Source organism: Brachionichthys hirsutus, chromosome 17 (genome assembly GCF_040956055.1).
Source record: "Brachionichthys hirsutus isolate HB-005 chromosome 17, CSIRO-AGI_Bhir_v1, whole genome shotgun sequence".
NCBI classification, from domain to species: Eukaryota; Metazoa; Chordata; class Actinopteri; order Lophiiformes; family Brachionichthyidae; genus Brachionichthys; species Brachionichthys hirsutus.
The window spans coordinates 8037926-8059322 of NC_090913.1; the positions used below are offsets into that span (position 1 = coordinate 8037926).

The window sequence follows — 21397 nt, forward strand, 5'->3', positions numbered from 1 at the left end:
TCAAATGGAAGTTAATGACTGAAAAGGCTATGTTTGCTGTGTGTGTGTGTGTGTTGTTTTCACCTGTTGCAATCCCACCCACCCCCACTCCCACGCACACAGTTTGTCCTGCACTTTGCTAGAAAACATTTTATTCACCCTGTTATTCATCACCGACATCATGGCTGGACGGGCTGTTTTTCTGGGGCTTCTGCTCATCTGTGTGGCTTCAGGTAAAAAAACAAAACAAATGTTCACATGTTGGTTTGAGGGACGTGATGAATTAAGAATTAAGTGTGCAAAGAGCCATTTTAAGCGATTTGTCGTATACCAGAAAAAGATACAATTATGAAATACTTCTTTATAGGCAATATGCAGTATGTTCTTACATATTAGACAATCCTGCCTAAATGTACATTTTATTGATTATTATAGGTCTCTACAGTATCTAGTCTCAAAATGAATGGTTGCTTTTGTTTAGTTTATATATCCTACAAGCAGGAATGTATTATGTAAGTTTTTTTCAGAAGTTGTCTGCTCCTTTTGCAGATGCTGTGAACAACTCTAGTCAAATGAGAGAGGTGCTGTATTTCTACTCAGAGTGACAGTGTGTGTGTGTTTGTGTGTGTGAGTGTGTGTGAGTGTGGGGGGGAAGAGAAAAGGAGAATGATGAAAAAATCTTGTCAATAAGATTTGTCTTACCAGGTGCCACCTGTTTTTGTTGTTTTATGTTCTGACAGCCTTCCTGTCAAAACTTTGAGCTACCAGCATGCCCTTTGAACCTGGTTCCGGTCTGTAGCAGCGAAAATATGACCTATCCCAACGAGTGTGCCCTGTGTGCCCACATTCAGTGAGTACAAGCTGCCGCTCCACTCTCCCAGCGTTCACACGTTCACAGATGAGCGCTCTGAGCTGACTCAATGTGACCGAAATAATTAAATACTAATACTAAGACTAATAAATATATGTAATAAATATGAATAATATAATATTGACCTCTGGTGATGAATTAATAGAAAACTAACTGACCAGAGCAGCCAATTCAAATGTGTGAAAACTTTCCAGGTTAGTCCATGTTGACTTGGTCTTTACAGGTGTTCATTGCTGAAAAAGAAAAAAAAAAAACAGACTATGGAGAACATTACAAAGTAGAGGAAAGGATGTGTCCGATCAAAAAGGACCCTAAAGCAAAAGAGCAAAAGAGAGAAAAAAAAAAGGGGGGGGGGGGGGGGGGAATGAAACTTACTGATGACAAAGTCATGAAAAAATAAAAAAATGACACATTAGAGAAACTACAAATATAATAATTAGCATTTTTGTTGAAATAACCAAAAATGTACTTATTGTGTTTTGTTCAGTGGTTTATCTGCAATTAGAACTTGGTTCCACATTCAGACATAATTAATTTATATGAGGTGCTACTACTATACTAAATGTATCCTACATGAGCAAGAACACAATGAATGACAGTCATGCTGTGATCTCTCTCTCTGCAGAGACGTCCAGAGGGAAATTTTCATCATCAAAGACGGCAGCTGCTGAACTGCAGCAGGGATGATGTCACCGCTACGGTCACCAGTGGCAATCTGACTTTCAACACAACATGGATTAGTCCAAAATGTTTGTTTGAAATAAATACTAAATATCAGCAGCAGTAAACAACTGTCTAATATCTTCATTTGTTATTTGATCAAATCTCACCAAACCTGACAGTCATTGAGTCATCAGCGTCATTGGGAAAAGGAATCTTAAAGGTTTTTTTATTTTTTACATTTCAGATATTTAAAGGGAAATCAAAACAAATCTAGAATAGAATAGAATAGTACTTTATTGTCATTACACACGGTGTAAATTAAGCTGAAATTAAGCTAAATCTGAAACCGTTCTTTTGTAATGTGGAGGCAGGAGGAGGTGAATAATCGGCTGGGTATGTCTGCTTGGAGGCAAATACTTGCACTCTTTATAATGAGTAACATAGTGGTCAATAAAGTAAAGTGCACATGCGTCACCGTGTGTGTGTGTGTGTGTGGGTGTGTATGTAGGTGCGGGTGTGTGGGTGTGTGTGTGTGAAAGGGTAAGTGTCCAGTTTACAAAGTTTATTGCAGTTAGAGGGCATAAAAAAACCAACAGAGATAAAGTGTGGAATCCCGCGGTCAAACGTCAATGTGTGCTCTGCAGCGACATTGCTAAGTGTTGGACTGCAGCAGACGTCACATTGTGACCTAATAGGCTTCAGACTGAATTTACTATTATTTTCCCGATATTACAGCTAGCCTACAAATAACAGTAGAAGAGGGACTAATCTGATCAACAAAACAACTTTAATTAGAAAAGCACTCAGAGGGCGCCGACCTCCGCCAAGCAACTAATTTCCCTCCTAATTGGATTTAAACCATCCACATGGTGATCTGGATCATCATTAAAAGGTTATAAATTGTTCTTGGTATCTTTATACACCAACCATGAAAAGTCAAAGTGAATCGGAGTTCATGTGTATTTTTAACGGATCTTTTAAACCGTAAATGGGGTTTTCAATGTTAAAATGTAATATTTGTTCATAACGTCATTCTGGATCCGATCTGAATGACATTCGGTGGTGCGATAGAGGTCGCTACCCTACATGATTGTGTTAAATTCCATAAATATTGGCCAATAATTAACCGAGATATTGAGGAAGATTTTTTGAAGCTCCGTTGACTTCAATGTTAACAAACATTTCAAAGTGATCCATAATCCAGGATCTCTTCTGGATCGTCACCAAATCATTAATCATTAATCATCTGTTCCTGGTAACATTCCCAACATTTCCTGTAAATTTCAGGCCAGGTCATTTTGCGCTATCTTGCTAACGGACGGATTACATAACCTTTGCCTTGCCTCATTCGGGGGTAAATAAAATCCAGGTCAGATTACAGTCTGATTACAACACCGGCTAGCCTGGTTTTATTATTTACAAGTATTACCTAATAATTCATTTTCTTTATATTTCTATAAGCATTGATGTTGGATCATAAAACCAAATAAAACTCACTTTATAGAGTCTGTCGTGTCAGAGATGTAGAAGTGGGGGCATTTGGGTATGACAAATTAGACATTTCAAAACGATTGTCTTCACTGGATAGCACAGATATTGCTAAGACGGGACGAAGCCACGTCACTGCATGTGTTTGACACTTGAAATGGAGAATGAACGCCTTCTTTGATTTCGAATGAAACGGTAAAAAGCAAAGATGGTTGTGGATGGGGAAAGAAAATGCAGGACACAATGGTGATTTTTCCTCTTCTTGTGCTCTATTATTATTATTTGTTTACATTTTTAAGTATTATACAGCTGTTCTGTTACTCATTGTGTATAGTTGCTCTTTGCATTCAGAAATAAAGAAGTACATTTGGAAAAAACGACAACTTTTTATTTATTCATGTAGCAGCCATAAAGCTAATATAGGTCAAATGGAAGTTAATGACTGAAAAGGCTATGTTTGCTGTGTTTGTGTGTGTTGTTTTCACCTGTTGCAATCCCACCCACCCCCACTCCCACGCACACAGTTTGTCCTGCACTTTGCTAGAAAACATTTTATTCACCCTGTTATTCATCACCGACATCATGGCTGGACGGGCTGTTTTTCTGGGGCTTCTGCTCATCTGTGTGGCTTCAGGTAAAAAAACAAAACAAAGGTTCACATGTTGGGTTGAGGGACGTGATGAATTAAGGATTAAGTGTGCAAAGAGCCATTTTAAGCGATTTGTCGTATACCAGAAAAAGATACAATTATGAAATACTTCTTTATAGGCAATATGCAGTATGTTCTTACATATTAGACAACCCTGCCTAAATGTACATTGTATTGATTATTATAGGTCTCTACAGTATCTAGTCTCAAAATGAATGGTCGATTTTGTTTAGTTTATATATCCTACAAGCAGGAATGTATTATGTATGTTTTTTTCAGAAGTTGTCTGCTCCTTTTGCAGATGCTGTGAACAACGCTAGTCAAATGAGAGAGGTGCTGTATTTCTACTTAGAGTGACAGTGTGTGTGTGTTTGTGTGTGTGTGCGAGTGTGTGTGTGGGGGGGGGGAGAAAAGGAGAATGATGAAAAAAAAATTATTGTCAAAAAGCTTTGTCTTACCAGATGCCACCTGTTTTTGTTGTTTTATGTTCTGACAGCCTTCCTGTTCAGACTTTGGGGCGAATTGCCCTAAGATCCTGGATCCGGTCTGTAGCAATGAAAATATTACCTATGACAACGAGTGTGTGCTGTGTGTCCACATTCAGTGAGTACAAGCTGCCGCTCCACTCTCCCAGCGTTCACATGTTAACAGATGAGTGCTCTGAGCTGACTCAATGTGACTGAAATAATTAAATACTAATACTAAGACTATTAAATATATATAATAAAAATGAATAATATAATCTTGACCTCTGGTGATGAATTAATAGAAAACTAACTGACCAGAGCAGCCAATTCCAATGTGTGAAAACTTTCCAGGTTAGTCCATGTTGACTTGGTCTTTACAGGTGTTCATTGCTGAAAAAGAAAAAAAAAAAAACAGACTATGGAGAACATTACAAAGTAGAGGACAGGATGTGTCCGATCAAAAAGGACCCTAAAGCAAAAGAGAGAAAAAAAAAGGCGGGGGGAGAACTTTTTAAGCAGTTGAATCATTCTACAGAAATGGGAAGGCAAGAAAACCATGAAAAGCGTGCTGGGTTCAATAATAACTAGAGAAAGACAATCAGAGATGGCAGACCCTCGCCTCCAATAGTCTCGATCTTGTGAGACCTTAAACAGGGCTTCCGGATCAGAGGGCCCAAACCTGCGCTGCTCCGGAACGGGGAAAAATACAACTACAACTGTAACATATATGAAACTAGAATGAACTATGAGTGTGCACACCAAATTTGAAGTCTCTAGCTCCAAAATTGAGGTCAGGATCCGGATTGTGATCCGGATCTGGCCGAAATTAGTCATGGTCATATACCTTTAAGGAGTACTTATGTGTGATTTTTTTCAGATCCATACCGCCATGTGTTTTGAAGAAATTATGAAAAATGTCAAAAAGTGCCCTATCTCGCAATGTTAAAGAATCCTTTAAAAAATTCTAGAATCTGGATCCAGATCCGGATCAACGCCATTTTCAGGGAGGGCCGAGCCACGGACAGAACTTTGCTTGTGTAAAAATTTCAAGTCGATTGGGTTACTAGTTTTTGAGTTATGCGCGCGGACAGACAAACAGACGGACCCAATTGCAATACCCTCGCCTCCCCTTCGGCGAGGGTAATGACAGTCATGCTATGATCTCTCTCTCTGCAGAGACGTCCAGAGGGAAATTCTCATAACCAAAGACGGCAGATGCTGAACTGCAGCAGGGATGATGTCACCGCTACGGTCACCAGTGGCAATCTGACTTTCAACACAACATGGATTAGTCCAAAATGTTTGTTTGAAATAAATACTAAATATCAGCAGCAGTAAACAACTGTCTAATATCTTCATTTGTTATTTGATCAAATCTCACCAAACCTGACAGTCATTGAGTCATCAGCGTCATTGGGAAAAGGAATCTTAAAGGTTTTTTTTATTTTTTACATTTCAGATACTTAAAGGGAAATCAAAACAAATCTGTGATTTTGGTAACATAATCTGAAACCATTCTTTTGTAATGTGGAGGCAGGATGAGGTGAATGATCGGCTGGGTATGTCTGCTTGGAGGCAAATATTTGCACTCTTTATACTGAGTAACACAGTGGTCAATAAAGTCAAGTGTACATGTGTCACCGTGTGTGTGTGTATGTGTATGTGTATGTGAAAGGGTAAGTGTCCATTTTACAAAGTTTATTGCAGTTAGAAGGCATAAAAAACCAACAGAGATAAAATTCTGCATGAAATTCGGCGGTGCGATAGAGGGCGCCACCCTACATTATTGTGTCAAATTCCATAAATATTGGTCAATAATCAACCGAGATATCCATAATCCAGGATCTCTTCTGGATCGTCACCAAATCATAAATCATTAATCATCTGTTCCTGGTAACATTCCCAACATTTCCTGTAAATTTCAATCAGATCTGTCCAGAACATTTTGCTAACGGACGGACGGACGCCGGGGATTACATACGGTAACCTCCGCCTTGCCTCATCAGAGGTAAATAAAATCCAGGTCAGATTACAGTCTGATTACAACACCGGCTAGCCTGGTTTTATTATTTACAGATATTACCTAATAATTCATTTTCTTTATATTTCTATAAGCATTGTTGTTGGATCATTAAACCAAATAAAACTGAACCAAATAAAACTCTTCCTTCTCAGTCTTTATTTACTGCACATTACACAATATTAATTTAAAAAGTGAAAGTCTAAGGTTACATATTAAAGCTCCAGAATACTTTGAATATGGTTGTGGACAATCAGTATCCCATTGTACCCTGCACAATATAAATATTTTTTCTTAATCATTAGTATTTTTGCCCAGTACCAGAATATATAGTAATTATTATTTGAATGTGGACTGCATTGCCTACTCAATAGCAGTACAGTACACCAGATGTACACATACAACATGGATGATCCATGATTCTTATGATTTTATATGTTTTAATATATTAACGCTTACGGTTTATTGTGTTGTTTTTTCTCTGTAATACTGGATTAAATCAAACATTTAATCAAAATTTAGCTCGTTTTTCTGGACATGCTAGTTTTTTTTTTTTTTTTTCCCATTTCGCCCAGAAATAAGTGTTTTATGGACACGTTTGTCATATATGCTGCTCTGTACGTGTCATCGCTCTCCAACACTTAGTAATGGCGGCGTGGCGAGCGCGTCTGTGGACGCGTTTAACAGATAAGTGTGGCCGTTCAACGATTCCAGAGTTCAATGAATGTTAGATTCACATGGTCGCAACCAGGAAGCAGCGCGTCATCCGCCGGTTCCCCGCTCCCCGGTCCCCGCTCCCCGCTCCAGACCCGAATGAACGATGACAGGAGACCCAGCCGAGCAGACGTGAGTATGGACCGTCTGGAAAGCCGCTAGATGGCTGTAAATGTAATAAACAGGAACCCGAGCGTACTGCGGCTTTACGCGGTGGTTTTTAGGGATTTCTTTTTTTTGTGTGTCTTGAATCCATTGCAGCCATGTCAGCTTACTTTCACTTTGTTCCCTTCTTGTTTTCTGTCTTTGTGGTTCAGGCCAAGTTGGTATCAAACATGCTTTTGAATGTTGCCATTTGTTTCTCTTCAGGGTTACCACAGTTCAGGACTGTCAGAATGGAATCTCAGTGGACCTCTTCCTGCACTTTTCGCTCATACCAGCGGTGAGTTGACTTCACTTTTTATAAGAACCGTGGAGCTCTAGAGCATCGAGGCAAAACAAGTTCTCGATTAGTGTGTTAATAAAGGAAAAAGGTTCACTGGAAATAGCTGTATTTATCATCCACTCACACCTGTGGCAATGAGAAAGTTTAAAGGTAAGACCGTGATAAAATCTTATCCAGCCAGTGCAGGGTTTTTATCAGGCATGGCTCACACTGCTGTGCAAGTATGGGGTCATTACCTCCACCAAAAAAGGTGAAGTGATCCATTTGTTGGTTTGTTTACCCCTTTCTTTACATTAGGCTTTGGTGGAAAGGGGGGCAAATTAGATTTTAGATAGGTTGAGCTTATACTTGTCAAATTGAAAGCATCTGCCTGAGGGGGGGGGGCTGGTGCTTACAGTGAAGGACATGGATGGGCGCTCAACTTTATACTATACATTGAATTTTAAAGAGTAAATTAATTAATTAATTAAATTAATCACTTGTTTTATTGCGAATAGTTTACTTTTTAAAAGATGGGCGAGGCCGGTGAGGATAAAATTTGAGAGACCCACCGTTTGTAAAGTGACTCCTTTACTTATTGCCTCTTTCATATCATTGCATTTATGTAAACAGGCATGGTTTAAATGTGTTTATATATTATATATATATGTTTGTTTCTCATCTTTACAGGTATTGATTACAGGGGTGCTCTCATTCCTCCAAAAAAGAACCAAGAGATTGGCGATCGATCACCGACTGCCTGTTCTGGGAGGACGTTTTGCCATTGTTGTGTAAGACAAACAGAAAGTATTCAAAACACAAACATCCGACAAAAATACCGGTACGGAAAGTCAGAAAGAGAAAAAAATATATATATATATAAATGTTGTATATAATGTGATGTGATGTGTCCCAGGCCTCTCGACACTATCGGCAGCCTCAGGAACCGCTGGTCCTACGGTTTTGCGTATGGTGCCGTGTCCTCGTCCGTCCTGCTGCTCTTCTCTGAAAGCTACGTCCCCTTTTATCTTCCACCCTGGGCAAGAGGTAATTCTAAATTCTAAACATGTTCACCCAGCAGATAGAAATAACCACGCTGACAGACGTGTTGTGACGTGCTGATTATTATCCTCAGCTACTGTGTACCTAGTCGGAGCTTTAGAGGTGGGCCTGGTGTACTTCCCGTTCTTTGCCTGTCTGTCCACACCTTTCAGAGCATATGGGGCAGTGCTGGGAATACTCTACTCTCTTTTTTGGTAAACATTTATTCATGTAATATATTCATGCATACAGTCAATGTGGATTATTGTGTATTTATAGTTATAGAAAAGACTTTGGTTTATCATGTCTCCCTGATTGTTGTAGGATCACTACTATGGTCTGGGATGCATTCACTTGTCCTGGTGGTAAGGTAAGGCGAGCGCGAAACTCATGATGACGGCGTAATCGCATGCTTTCGAAACCTCACACGTCACTCGGAAACACCAGAATAAACTTTTTATTTTTTTAAACACAGTAATTTGTGAGGTGTTTGATCGATGCCTGAATCATTCTGTGTGTATGATTTTAAAGATTATGGGTAAATACCAGAAGATAATTGTCCAGTGGCCCTGCATCCTTTCACTCATCTTCCTCTTGGGCCGATTTATCTACATGCTGGTTAAAGCTGTTCGAATACATTTGCAGCTGGACGTGGAGGTGAGCATGTTTAACGTTCTGCAGTAAAACCATTGATATGATATGATATACAGTATGTGGGATTTATCATATTAGATAAAGAATATGTGAGTTTATCTCACAAGAAAACAGTCGACAGTGATTTAGGTTTTTCTTTTTAATGTTATTATTATTTGGGTTTTTTTTTATTTTTTTTAACAAAATAATTGTTTGGATTTTCTGTTAGGAGCCGGGAGAGCTGATGCACCAGCACCAGGTGCAGCATGTTAGGAACCTACTGAAGAAAGCACCTGTAAACAGGTAGAACGCACTCATCTTTAGCCTAATAGCCTGTCTTAAGCAATGCCTATTGCTAATGGACAATTAAGCTACGAGGCTAATGAAATGTGAACTAAAGCCACTCTCACTGTGCTCCTTGTGCAACGCCCTCCTTTCTGTACTTCAGTAAGCCCCTCAGCTGGTTCCAGAGAAGAGTGTATGAATCGGACCCCTGCTTCAAGTTCCCCGACAGGATCATCGGCACAGCCATTATATCCCTGATAGGCCTTTACACGGTACCGCGAGACATTCTTTTTTTTTTTAGTCTCTCAACCATTCATTTCGGCGTGACACAAACCGGTGTTCTGTTCTTCTGCTGACGGAGCTTGTTTGCCCTCGATGCTTTCTCTAGGCGACACTGGCAGACTACAGTCTCAGTAATATGGCGTTTCACCAGGTAGAGGGCTGGAAGAACGCTCTGGAACAGCTAGTTATTTCTTGTAACCAGTCTGAAGCTCTGGGAGCCATGATACCGCATCTAGAAGAATTCATTGAAGTGGCAAGGAGTGAGTACCCCCCCCCCCCCCCCCCCCATTCATGAGCTTTTATTCATGTCCCCTTCATGTATTTGATGGGCATCCATGCTGCCCAGCTTGCTTGATGCTGAACATTTCTATTAAGGAAAACTCATACAACTCCATACTTAGATATTGATAAATGAAATATTGACATTAGACATTATATATTATTTAACAGAGGTCATCGCCATCTAAACTTTATAGCAAAGAAAGAACTTGAATGAGAATGTATTTCTGGATCCATCCTAAATCCAGACTGACACGATGTGGAAGTGACTGAAAATATGTTTGTATTTCAGAGTCTTGGCTCGCTACCACCATTTTTGCTAGTGTCAACTCTGTTGCCTACTCCTTCCACATATTGGCGTGTTACAGGTAAGAGTCCAAAAAGTACCTGAAATATGCAAAATGCATTGAAAGTGTTGATTGATGTGGTAATGGTCAAAAACAAATGTCTTAACATGGTCTACTTGTCGCCTTAGAAAACATCTGAAGAGACTGTGGAGAGGGCAGAAGGGCTTTATTCCTGAGAGGTTTCACAAGCACAGAGCAGCTGTCAGCGTAGTAAGCGGCAACACACGTTCTCCCACACACACATTCAGCAGATCGTTCCATCCCAGATCCGATTCCCCCCCCCCCCCCCCCCCACCACCAAAGACTCCTATTTGACTGTTTCTGGGTTACGTTGGGTTCCTCTTATTATGAGTTGCAAAATACATTCAAATATGTGAGCATGCGACTTTGATCATGTGTAAATGTGCAACCATGTTTTCTTGTGTCATTTCCACAGGCTTCCATTACGAGATACTCTGGTTGGCAAATAGCATTTACACTGTGGGGTAAGTCATTCATACACAGGAAAACATGAAACCCCAAAATTCTGCAAGTGCAAATAAATCTCGGTAATCTGGATTGTCGTCTGGACAATCCAGAATTGGTTTAGAGGATTTAATGCCTATTGCAGGATAGATATTTTTGTAGTTCTTTTGCTTTATGGATAATGCCCACAATGCTTGGGCAAAATAAGAGGTTTTTAGAATTTTAACATTTAACAGTGAGAAAGTCTCCAAACGTGTGTAAAGTTGGGGCGTGAATATAGAGAGATACATTATGCAATTAGCCAAAGATCTTTTTTTCCTTTTCCTTTTAGGCTACCTGATTGTCCATTTTGTCTACTTCCTGGTTGCCCTAACTTTTGCCTATGCGCTGGTCCTTCCTATAAAAAATGGCAAAGCACTTATAATGCTCAGCAACCTGGGAATTATACTGTAAGGCTGCCGCTTTGTGACTGTACATGTACGATGGTTCCTTAGATGGCCAGACAGACTAATGAGTTAGTTTTTCATGTCCCTCAGCCTCACCATCGGCCTGGTGATCGGCCTGATGATTTTCCAGGTAGGTCTGGTTCACATCTTCTTCCTTCAGGACAAGATTTCCCCTACTGATGAGCACAAACCTCTTGCTCTCAACAACAGGTGGGTATATTTCAATATTGATTCTGCACACGGGTCAAAGTGTTTCGGCGATAAGGGCCAAATGTGATATCAAAGCCATAAAACACAAAACTTTGTAAATACAGAATGTATTTGTGATATTTCACAGGTGAAAGTACATTTTCTCTCTTTCTCCTACTCAGGAAGGCATTCCACTGCTTCAACTACTTCTTCTTTTTCTACAACGTGGTGATGGGGATCAGCAACTGCATAATGAGGTTGTTGCTTAGCATCGTGACAGGAACGTGGCTGGTGTCGCGTATAGACCGGACCATTATGCAGAGAGGGTATGAAGCCATGGATGCCGGTAGGTCCGTCGTCAACTGGAATTTCTGTGAGAGAGAAAGAGATGTGTAGTTTAAAGTAATTAACACATTTATAACCTTAAATCTTCACAGCTAAATCTTGTTTGTTATAAACTATGATGGTAGAAGAGAGACAAAAATCTAAGTTTACAATGATTAGTATTTGATGGAGTTGTTCAAGCTGTTCAGGTAAGGGTGATTTTATATTATATATAAGTCTGTTAGATTCATAAATGTACACAACCACAATATTTGACAAGCTGCATTATGTCATAGTAAATTTACATTTAGTTTGCTTCGAGGCATGAGCTCTAAGTTTTTTTACTGGACCAGTTTTAGCCTGCTTTTACACACATGTTCCAGTAGATGGCAGTATTTTGCAACATATTAGAGACAAGAATCAGCATTCAAATACACTTGTAAAAAAAACACACACACACACACTAAAAGGCCCATCCAATGAGTTTTGTCTGGAAGATTTTCTTTTTTCCAGCCAAAACACTTCAAATAAATATATTCATATGATTAACTTTATATTTGTCTGGGTATCAGGAGGTCACCACCCTGTCGCACCCATTCTGATAGAATCATTTAATTACGTTTCTTAGTCAGCAGAAAATTCACAAGGCACACAGCACAAAATAAAACATTCACAATTCTCATAAACAGATGAAATTATTTAAAAGATCCATCAATGCAGTGGCATTGAGAAATGCCACTCAATTTCCTCATTTCCTCATATATTTCTCAAATATGCTGAGTGAAAATCATAGCATGCCTTCCGTGTTTCAGGCTACAGCACTTGGGTGGGGATGATCTTCACGGACCACCATCATAACAATCCAGTCATGGTGTGTTTCTGCCAGCTGCTGGTCTCGAACACACACGAGAGACACGCTGCATCTTTGTACGCTACTTTCAGCAATGCAGCATCTGGTCAGTATCTTGTGTGTTTTATCCTACCACTCTCTCCAATTGTCTGCTATCTAAAATGAAGAAAGAAAAAAATAAGGTATTTTCTTCTCAATTTAGAATCCATATAAACCGCATTAATAAAACCATATATAGTATAGATTTTTAATTGATTCTTAAAATGCCCATTTTCATTTATACTGTTTTATTGATCCTAAGAATTGTCATCTTTTTCTGTCTTGCACATTTCGCCAGATTACGGATTTGTTCCTTCATTATTGTTTTGAATACATTGAATTTATTTTCCAGAGTCCCGTGTGAGCAACCCAGCCAGGAGACGCTGGAAGTTGTTTTATACCTTATTAAGGAACCCTCATCTGATCCTGCTCAGAAAGCAGCACCTCTCATCCTCCTCGTCTTCATCCCCACAGACAGCGTTGCTTCCCCAGACAGTGTTCCAGGCTTGGGTCATGGCATCTCAAAAACAGAGTTGCCAAGAAGTGTCCCAGACACTGCCAGACATTGATGCCACACAAGAAGAACACTGTTAAAGAAACTTTAGCATTGATTTTTATATTGTAAAAGAAAACTGCCTTTGTTGTAGAATACTACAACAAACTACAACCTATAGAAGTGTGGATAAGGTTTCTTTTTATTTTCGTATAAATCACTCTACAATAACACATTCATAATCAGCATCTGATTGAGGGGGTAATGCGGGCTTAGTTAACGTGTTCAGTCAAATTATTAGGTCAACATTTTCTTTGCTTTGATGGAGCATTCAAGTGAGACTTATTTAAACAGAATAGATTTGGTTCAGCTAACAGGATTTCATTAATGAAATCAAAATGCTTAAAAAAAAAAGTCAATTTGTGTGATTTACTATTTATAAGATGAGGACTTTCAATGGATACAAGGCCGCAAGGGCTTTTTTGAAATGCTCCTCTTAGACAGGATATTTGACTGTACTTGTACTCTAACATTCTATCTAATAAAAATATATACATATTCATTCTTTCATTCATTCATTCACAAGATTCTTAAACTAGAAAAGCACTTGGAGAGCAAAAATCTCTGCCAAGCAGCTTCCCCCCCATAATTGTATTTACACCATCCACATGGTGATCTGGATTATCATCAAATTGTTCTTTGTATCTTTATACACCAACCATGAAAAGTAACAGCTAATCTGAGTTGATTTTTATTTTAACTAAGTTTTAAATTCCTTTAACTAGCTTTATTAGTAAAAGAGGATTGGAGAACTGAACTGAAAATTGCGTGTTTTCATCCAGTTGGGGGCGGTATTGCGACATTTTTTGATTAAAACCACATTTAAAGAAAACACGAAGTAAATGTTCAGGTTAATTTTTGCTACTTAGTTTCCGCATTTAAAGCGAAACATCATAAAACTGTTTTCTACGAGATTTACCAATTGACTAACTTTAAAACCGATATTAATTCGTTAATCGATTTTTTTTTAATGTAAATTAATTAGCAGTGACCTTTTGAACTCGTTGACGTTCAGGTGTGGGCTTTTTTAGGCGGCGAAAAGCAAAAGCTCCGTAGGTTTGTTAGTTGAATCCGATAAATTGCAGGTAAGTTCAACGCGAAAAATATCTTGATCCATCACTGGATTCAAGATAATACTGCAAAAACGTTTGGTGGTTTGAGAAAGCTCAGTTTATCGCTGAATTATTCTTTTAATTTCGGTTCGGCTGCTTGACGCTAGCGAACATTCACCGTTTGCTAGCATCCTGGATGAGCACGGAGACTTTTTTTTTTTTTTCCACCTCGCCTTTCTAATTAATTTTCTACTTGTGGAATCGAACTGTAAATATATCGTGACTTACTGCTTATTTTGTTAAACACTTGCCATTGGTAAACTAGCCCCGTAAATTCACGGTTAGAAACATAAAGAAAAGATGAAAATAAAATAAAAAAAGTTAGAATGACACAATTGGATTTAACATGCTAATTGGAGCTGCATTTCTGTGGTAAATAAAGTTAACTAGGAAAATCATGAAGACTCACCCTAAAGGAAATTCCAGCTGATGATCGAGACCTAAACCAGGTGGTGGGATATCTGTCTTAAATTTTTAATCTGTTGGGCCTGAAAGGTTGTAAAAGCTGTTGACATGTTACAATTGTTGGAGGACAAGTCTTCTCTCCATGTTGTGTAAAGTAAAGTAAAGCGATTTCATTCATCACACAGCATCTGTAATTATTCAGAGAATTAGCAACTCTCATTCAACCAGGCAGAATTTTCCTGATGTCGCGACTTCGAGCTGTCTTTCCCTACAGCTTCGTCTTTATTCGACACAGAGAATATACCGTGACTCGAGATTCTCCGCAGTCGTAAATAACGCACTGGTGTTTTAAACCAATGCTTCTCGGGCTGCCGCAATCAAAAGTGTTCTTTCTCTTTCAGTGTGTGTGTGTGTGTGACGCGATGTCGGAGAACGAGGCAGCGAAGAAAATATTGAGGTCTGTACTGCAGTCGGCCAAGGACGGCGTGCCGTTGAACAGGCTCCAGTCTGAGTGCAAGGCGCTGTGTGGAGAGGACATTCCACTGCAGAAGCTGGGCTACCCAAACCTGGGGAAGTATGTCCAAAGCATCCCATCTGTCGTCCGGCTGGAGAACTGCATGGGAGAGGTGAGTAGTGGCGGTTTTTCCTGATTCCAACTTAAACTAACTAAAACGGTTCTTGCTTCCTCTGATTCAGCTCTAAATCCCAAGAAGTGTTTTGTTGTTTTTTTTCGGGTTTTTTTTCCTACGTTTACATCGTAATGTCATGGATTTTGAAGTCAAACAATAAATCTGCTCTGTAGTTGCGATGTTTTGCCGCAGTGTGTGAAGAGACGGCCCACATCGCCGAGCTGGTGGCCAAGCAGAAGAGGCCAAAGAATGCTCGCCACGCCCCCCAGGTCACCGTCAGAGTCAAACGCTCCGACTCTTCCATGTTTGATGGTGGGAGTCGCGCTGCGTGCACGGAAATGCATTCATACCGAATGCAGCATATTCTAAATGTCCTTCTCTGTGTCCCACCAATTTGTTCTGTGACCCCCCCCCCCCCCCCCACACGCACACACACACACACACACACACAAATCCATTTTTTTTAGGGAAGCCAAGGTCCTCTCTCCGCCAACCGTCAAATTTTGGTGCCTTCAATTTGAAAGGAAGTCGTTCTCGGGCTCACGATGGCGTCAGATGTAACGGCGACTATAGGTGAATCGTATCCGTTATTGATGACCAGTAGCTGCGCTTGCTGTTTGTCTGGCGGAAATGGCCAGGAGAAAGTTCTATCCCGTAGTCTCGTGATTCAGATTTCAGGTCAAACCTTCTTTCATATATCATGCTGATGCTAGCTTTCTGTATTTAGCCTTTTCTGTCACTCGCGGGGAATAATCTAATGAACTTGTGTGTGTTTTTAAAATGAATAAATCCAACTTTGACTCATTATTCTCTGAAACATCAGGAAGTTGGATCAGAAGTTTGTCTCGGTCGCCCCCGTTCAACACAGGATACTGCCAGCTTTAAAAGAGTGCGTCCTTCCTGAAAGGTAACTATCATATGAAGCCGACACCAAATGTTTAGAAATGTAACAATGGTACTGCTAGACTGAGCTGCATTTTGTGTATTACTGCAGTAGAATATATGTGTTACACAACAGCTTGTTGGAGTGTTGGAAAAGCATGATGCTTAAATGCTGTGTTCAATAGGAGAGAGGGGAGTTTTGCAAACGTCAACAAGCAAAGAGGTATGTGTGAACTCGGTGCTGTTTATCCTCGTCGGATGGAATGTGAATATCGAATGTCTTTCCAGCCTGTTTTTTGTTTTTAGTTTTCTTGCGACTTGGCGGGGAGCTATCATTATTAATCTGGTGATAAAGAGTTCCAATTCGGTATTCTCGTTTCACAATACAGCTGCAGATTCCTGAACAAACCCTGAAATGACTCTGTGACCGTTGCTGGTGTTTTTGTTTTTGACTTGTGATCTCGCTTGATCACAAATGAACTAAACACGAGTGTAACTTCTTTATGTACCTGATAGTGATGCATTTAGAAACGTTTTTGTTTGCCTGTTTTAACACGCCGTCGTATTCTAGTTGTCGAACTGCACTGTAGCAAAAGATTACCGAAGCCCAGGGTAATGGGTCCAGAATCAAAATCAGTTTGTCTAAATTAGGATTAGTTAACGGCCTGGTGTTTACTGGTAGTCACATTTCTTTGTGCATTTTTTCCTCGCAGAGAATCCTCCTGCAGAAGCTTCCGTACTCCACCGGCCAGAGGTGCAGAAAACCTTCTCCTTCTGACCAGTGTTTCATTCATCGTTTTTCACTTAGAATATACTGTACCAGATATATTTACAGTTTCAGAAGTATGTAAAGTAACTCATTGATCTGTATTTTTTTTTTTTTTTTATCAGATTAAAAATATTAGATCTGGTTAACGATCTCCTTCTGCACTGCAAAAATAAATCTTAACTCTCCCTATCCTGCAAGTACTTGAATGTTCCGTTATCATTTGTATTTTATGTTCTTTATAGACACCAGACGGAGCTGCACTCCCAATCTCATTGTGTAGCTACTATGCCATGACAATAAAGGCTTTCTATTCTATTCTATACAGTCGAGGCCATATAATGTGGAGCTGGTTCAGAGCAGAATATCGAAAATTCTGCTGAAATATTGCAGTGGACTGTGGATTTCAAGGCTATCGGAGGTCTACAGCTTGCAGTTCGACCAGCAGCTCCACCCTCAGGTGCTCATAGATGTGGAAAAGTGGACAAGCATCTGTGTGGTGAGTCCACACACGTGCATATCCTTATACGCTCAATTTAACGAAAAATAAGGTGTAGGAAGCCTTATTTTCAGTATACCCATGATGCATCTGCATAAAGATTACCATCTACTGGAGCAAGCACCTTTGATTTCTGTGCTGAATGTCTTTATCAGAATGGCAGTGATTTTAATACGTGCTGTCGTTCAGTCCGTTTCCTGTTTCTCTGGCCTTCACAGGTGGAGAAAATGTCCAGCAAACTCAATTCTCGTCACGTCATCTACCCTGCCCTCCCTGCTTCAGCCACGCCCCGCAGCCCTGCCCGGAGCTCGGCTGTTGCTCCCCAGGCGCCTCTCTGCTCCAACGTTGCAGTCGACTCCGGTGGCGACGGTAACGCTGGTCAAACCTTGCCTTCAGCGAGGCTCAAACAAAAAGTTCAACCCCTGGCTCCGACCTGGACGTCCCCAGCGTCAACCAATGCGCCTTCGCCGCCTTCCTCTAATCCTGGCCCGGACAAGTCTTCCTCAAATTCTGCCCATGGCTCTCCCTCCCCTCCCCTTGTTATACCAGCGGAGGTGCGTAGGAGATTAAAGGAACTTCTAAATAAATGCACTAAAGGTCTGTGGGTCAGCGCTTTGCCCAAACTCTATATGGAGACGTACAAGACGACGTTTCCAGAATATATTTTGGACAACTTGTCTCTTCTACTGGACATATGCAATGTGGAGCATATAACGACACAGGGCAAGACAAAGGTCAGTAAACGTGTCGGCGCAGTATGTGTGGCCGTTAATACCTCACTAACCGTCCACCGAATCTTTTTTTTTGGGGACAACTGATGAGTTGGGATGATTGTTGATGTGATGAAAAAATTGATTTTTCTCAGTTTTAAAAATGTGTTCTTCACGACTTTGGTCTTTAGTCCTGCAGGGAGAGCGGGGCTTTCATTTATACTTGTTACATCACTTTCATATATTCAGGTCATACTGTACTGCGCTGGCCCAGAAGGCATGGAAGCCACACGTGGCCAAGGATACCAACGGTGCAGTCTCAGTTATGGGCCCTCTGGTGTGGAGATTGTGGGTCCCGTGGTGCCTCCCGCTCTGCGTTTGCCCACAGAGCAGTACCCCTCTGTGCTGGTTACTGAAGCCACAAGCGGCAATACTGTCACTGTGAGGTGAGGCTCGCATCGATGCAGAGGTTATTGGAGACTGTAATTCACAGGAAAATGCATGATGATGAATGATGAATATATTTATTAGATAGAGTGGTTGGGTACAAGCACAGTCAAACAGTAGCATGTATTACAGTACAAATAAGGTTAAAACATCCTGTCTAAGAGGAGCATTTCAAAAAAGCCCTTGCGGTCTTGTTTCTGTTGAAAGTCCTTGGTACGTAAATCATCGACATTTAACAATACCAATAAAACTAATATTAAATTACTCAATTGATGCAAAATAACAATAAAATAAAATAATAAAAATAAAAATAAAAAATTACACCACAGATGCAAAATGGCAATAAATTACAAAGGCAACGTAGGTGGACAAAAAAGGGAGGGGGGGGAGTTGATCCGGAGAGAGTCGTGATGACTGTTTCTGCCCCCCTGAAAGGTGTATTTTTAGGGCCTTTTTGAAGGAGGCCAAAGAGGTGCGTGTTTTGAGGGCAGGAGTCAAACAGTTCCACCCTTGGGTGGCAGTATTGTAAAAAAGGTGTCTTCCTGTTAAGGTATGTAGGTGAGAATTACTCCAACACCCAGGAGGCCATGGAGGCCGAAATGCTTTCCTTCTACAACCAAAACCCCGCCCTCCGTCCTATTTCTAAACATGTTATTGGTCAACTGGTAGCTGTCAGAGATGAGGATGCTGGCGACGTGACCAGAGCTCAGGTGATGGAGGTTATACCCCCTGATAAAGTCAAGGTAACGTATTTAGCTCTGTTATTATGGATGTAGTTGTTGTATAATTAATCCTTTGGAAAGTTCCAAGCGGTGTGATTCATAATTTTAGCATGATCTGTTCAGGCTTGCAGACTTTGGTGGTTTTTCAGTTTGCCGGAGGAAGCACAATGGGTCAGTGTTAAAACAGCAAACGGGCTGTTGTCTCTCTTGCCAGGTATACTATGTGGACCATGGTTTTTCTGCGACAACCGCTGGCACGAGTCTCCTGGAGCTGCACCAGGACTACTTGTCTTCACCTTTCCAGGCGATAGCTGTTAGACTCGCAGGTACTTGGAACATTAAGAAATGACTTTGGACCGTTTTATTTGAAGGATGTGGTTGAAAGTGTTTCAATCATTGGACAAAGCCGTCATTTCCAACTCAACACTTGTCTTCCCTCGACCTTTCTTGACGTTTTGTCCCGCAGGCCTCGAGGCCTTCGGCTCCCATCCACTGCTTCAGACCTCTCTGGATAATTTGGCAGTTGAAAAGGTCTTGCTGATGGAGATAATCCAACCAAGTCAAAAGAACGAGATGCCCGTGGTCGTGCTGTATGACACGTCGCAGGATGATGATGTCATCATTAACGCTGCCTGCCTGATGACTCTGCGGGACACGACCATGAACAATCCTCTGCCTGTAAGGGTTCTAACTGCATGTAACGTGATGCACTCTGCAAGACAATTAAAGGGGTCGTACTGTTTGTGTTATGGGAACTCAAGAATCATCCGGATTCTATTCAGATGGAATAAAAAAATCTGCACCCGTTTCAGTCATTAAATGTAAAGGTCTCACCTCTAAGTGATCCCCATTATGGTTATTATCAGTCTTCTCATTTCCTTCTAGGTAAATTCTGCCTACTCTGACGTATCTGTCACAAATGTGTCTCCCGACGGCATCATCTGTTGCCAGCTGCCCTCCAGAGGAGCTGCAAGACTCTGCAAGTTACTGGAGAAAACTGAGGCTGTCTTCATGTCTCAGGTAAAGAAGTCTTCAGAGTGCATCAATACATTGGATTTACCTTAGCAGTTCAGTAGCATAGTAGAAATATTTAAGCTTCAAAAATAAGTATAGAATACCCGTAATATGCATTTTAGCGTTCTGTTCAGAGGGCTGGTGCAGACATATTTTAATTCCAGTATAACACACTCGTTTAAACTGTTAATCTTTAACACAAAGCCAATTTTATTAAATAATTGGCTCCTGGGATTCTCTATCTGGGATATACGTGCCGTCTTTGACGTCTTATCTCTTTTTCTCTCCCTCTCTGGCACATATGCAGCATTCCCTCATTCATACACAACCCCAAAGTCTCTGCAAAAGTATAAGTTACAGTCCAGTCTTTCTAATGGTCTTTCTTGCTTCCAGACGACGTCTGAATCCTTGGTGTCCAGACCCTTCACTGGCAAGTTCTGTTTAGCCCGACACGAAGGAAAGTGGTCCAGAGTGGAAGTAAGAGCAGGATTATTCATTCATCTCTACACCGACACTGAATTTGTTTTTCAGGATATTACAGTTTTGACATGCCCATGCATGTGCTGCTGTTTTCAGATCACCAAAATGCACGGCAACAGAGTGATGGAGCTCCTCTTCATCGATTTTGGAGTTCCAGCAACTGTAGAGGTCACGGATCTCCGAGAGATCCCCCCTGGTTTGCTCAAAGACATCACAGTCATCCCTCCACAGGTCAGTTGTTGGTGTGTGGGCCTGATGTGGGAGTACTTTGACCTTAAACGTCAGCCAATCCAGTGGCTGGAGACGAGAGATTGAATAATATGAAAGGCTGTTTCTAAGAACGCTCTGTTAATTTCTTATTTTGTTAGGTTCGCAGCAAACGGTTCATAGTTTTGTTTTGTGGCTCTTTTCAGGTAACCAAATGTCGCCTGGCTGACCTCAGCCATTCAGCGAGGGACTGGAGCCCAGACGTCCTCCTGTGGGTAAAAGACGCCGTCTTGGGACGGGAGCGCTGTACAGTAAAGGTAACGGGATGTTAGAAATGTATTTGACTTGTATTTCCCAGAATGATTGTTGCTTATGGACATTAATAGAGATGGAAGCAGAATGGGTGGAGGGGGGGGGGGGGGGGGGGGGGAATAAGAACTAACGCTTGATGACCTTGATAGATGGATTAAAGAGCATTGTTTGATGAACTGTGTGGACGTGCAGCTGACAAATCTA

At 40.8% G+C, this 21397-nt stretch overlaps 4 protein-coding genes across 4 annotated transcripts; all 4 read left to right on the plus strand.

Moving 5' to 3' along the window:
* Positions 1 to 160: 160 nt before the first annotated feature.
* On the plus strand, positions 161 to 1577 carry LOC137907045 (probable pancreatic secretory proteinase inhibitor). The gene is made up of 4 exons (XM_068751350.1): positions 161 to 212; positions 529 to 560; positions 720 to 829; positions 1476 to 1577. The coding sequence occupies exons 1-4, from the start codon at positions 161 to 163 to the stop codon at positions 1519 to 1521; spliced, it is 240 nt and encodes a 79-aa protein (XP_068607451.1). The 3' UTR covers positions 1522 to 1577.
* Positions 1578 to 3583: 2006 nt separating this feature from the next.
* Positions 3584 to 5400, plus strand: LOC137907162 (serine protease inhibitor Kazal-type 1-like). Its single transcript, XM_068751480.1, has 4 exons — positions 3584 to 3635; positions 3952 to 3983; positions 4147 to 4253; positions 5294 to 5400. Exons 1-4 carry the CDS (start codon positions 3584 to 3586, stop codon positions 5337 to 5339), a joined length of 237 nt encoding a protein of 78 aa, XP_068607581.1. The 3' UTR covers positions 5340 to 5400.
* A 1557-nt stretch (positions 5401 to 6957) lies between these two features.
* Positions 6958 to 13049, plus strand: stra6l (STRA6-like). The gene is made up of 18 exons (XM_068751027.1): positions 6958 to 6983; positions 7221 to 7293; positions 7966 to 8066; positions 8192 to 8322; positions 8411 to 8531; positions 8641 to 8686; positions 8848 to 8973; positions 9179 to 9252; positions 9398 to 9506; positions 9623 to 9776; positions 10088 to 10163; positions 10271 to 10352; positions 10579 to 10627; positions 10939 to 11056; positions 11144 to 11263; positions 11425 to 11588; positions 12379 to 12522; positions 12808 to 13049. Exons 1-18 carry the CDS (start codon positions 6958 to 6960, stop codon positions 13047 to 13049), a joined length of 1956 nt encoding a protein of 651 aa, XP_068607128.1.
* Positions 13050 to 14947: 1898 nt separating this feature from the next.
* Positions 14948 to 21213, plus strand: tdrd7a (tudor domain containing 7 a). Its single transcript, XM_068751029.1, has 13 exons — positions 14948 to 15151; positions 15328 to 15466; positions 16750 to 16790; positions 17131 to 17301; positions 17520 to 18035; positions 18261 to 18457; positions 19009 to 19201; positions 19395 to 19506; positions 19647 to 19858; positions 20066 to 20200; positions 20588 to 20671; positions 20771 to 20905; positions 21088 to 21213. The coding sequence occupies exons 1-13, from the start codon at positions 14948 to 14950 to the stop codon at positions 21211 to 21213; spliced, it is 2265 nt and encodes a 754-aa protein (XP_068607130.1).
* The last annotated feature ends 184 nt before the right edge of the window (positions 21214 to 21397 follow it).

Excerpts from the sequence above, each read along its gene's own strand:
- LOC137907045 (XM_068751350.1), top strand. The coding sequence starts at position 161 with ATGGCTGGACGGGCTGTTTTTCTGGGGCTTCTGCTCATCTGTGTGGCT. Across the intron at positions 561-719 it reads ACTCTAGTCAAATGAGAGAG|CCTTCCTGTCAAAACTTTGA; the intron begins GTGCTGTATTTC and ends ATGTTCTGACAG. Across the intron at positions 830-1,475 it reads GCCCTGTGTGCCCACATTCA|AGACGTCCAGAGGGAAATTT; the intron begins GTGAGTACAAGC and ends CTCTCTCTGCAG.
- stra6l (XM_068751027.1), top strand. The coding sequence starts at position 6,958 with ATGACAGGAGACCCAGCCGAGCAGAC. Across the intron at positions 6,984-7,220 it reads GGAGACCCAGCCGAGCAGAC|GGTTACCACAGTTCAGGACT; the intron begins GTGAGTATGGAC and ends GTTTCTCTTCAG. Across the intron at positions 11,264-11,424 it reads CCTCTTGCTCTCAACAACAG|GAAGGCATTCCACTGCTTCA; the intron begins GTGGGTATATTT and ends TCTCCTACTCAG.
- tdrd7a (XM_068751029.1), top strand. The coding sequence starts at position 14,948 with ATGTCGGAGAACGAGGCAGCGAAGAAAATATTGAGGTCTGTACTGCAG. Across the intron at positions 15,152-15,327 it reads TGGAGAACTGCATGGGAGAG|TTGCGATGTTTTGCCGCAGT; the intron begins GTGAGTAGTGGC and ends TCTGCTCTGTAG. Across the intron at positions 17,302-17,519 it reads AGTGGACAAGCATCTGTGTG|GTGGAGAAAATGTCCAGCAA; the intron begins GTGAGTCCACAC and ends TGGCCTTCACAG.
- LOC137907162 (XM_068751480.1), top strand. The coding sequence starts at position 3,584 with ATGGCTGGACGGGCTGTTTTTCTGGGGCTTCTGCTCATCTGTGTGGCT. Across the intron at positions 3,636-3,951 it reads GCTCATCTGTGTGGCTTCAG|ATGCTGTGAACAACGCTAGT; the intron begins GTAAAAAAACAA and ends CTCCTTTTGCAG. Across the intron at positions 3,984-4,146 it reads ACGCTAGTCAAATGAGAGAG|CCTTCCTGTTCAGACTTTGG; the intron begins GTGCTGTATTTC and ends ATGTTCTGACAG.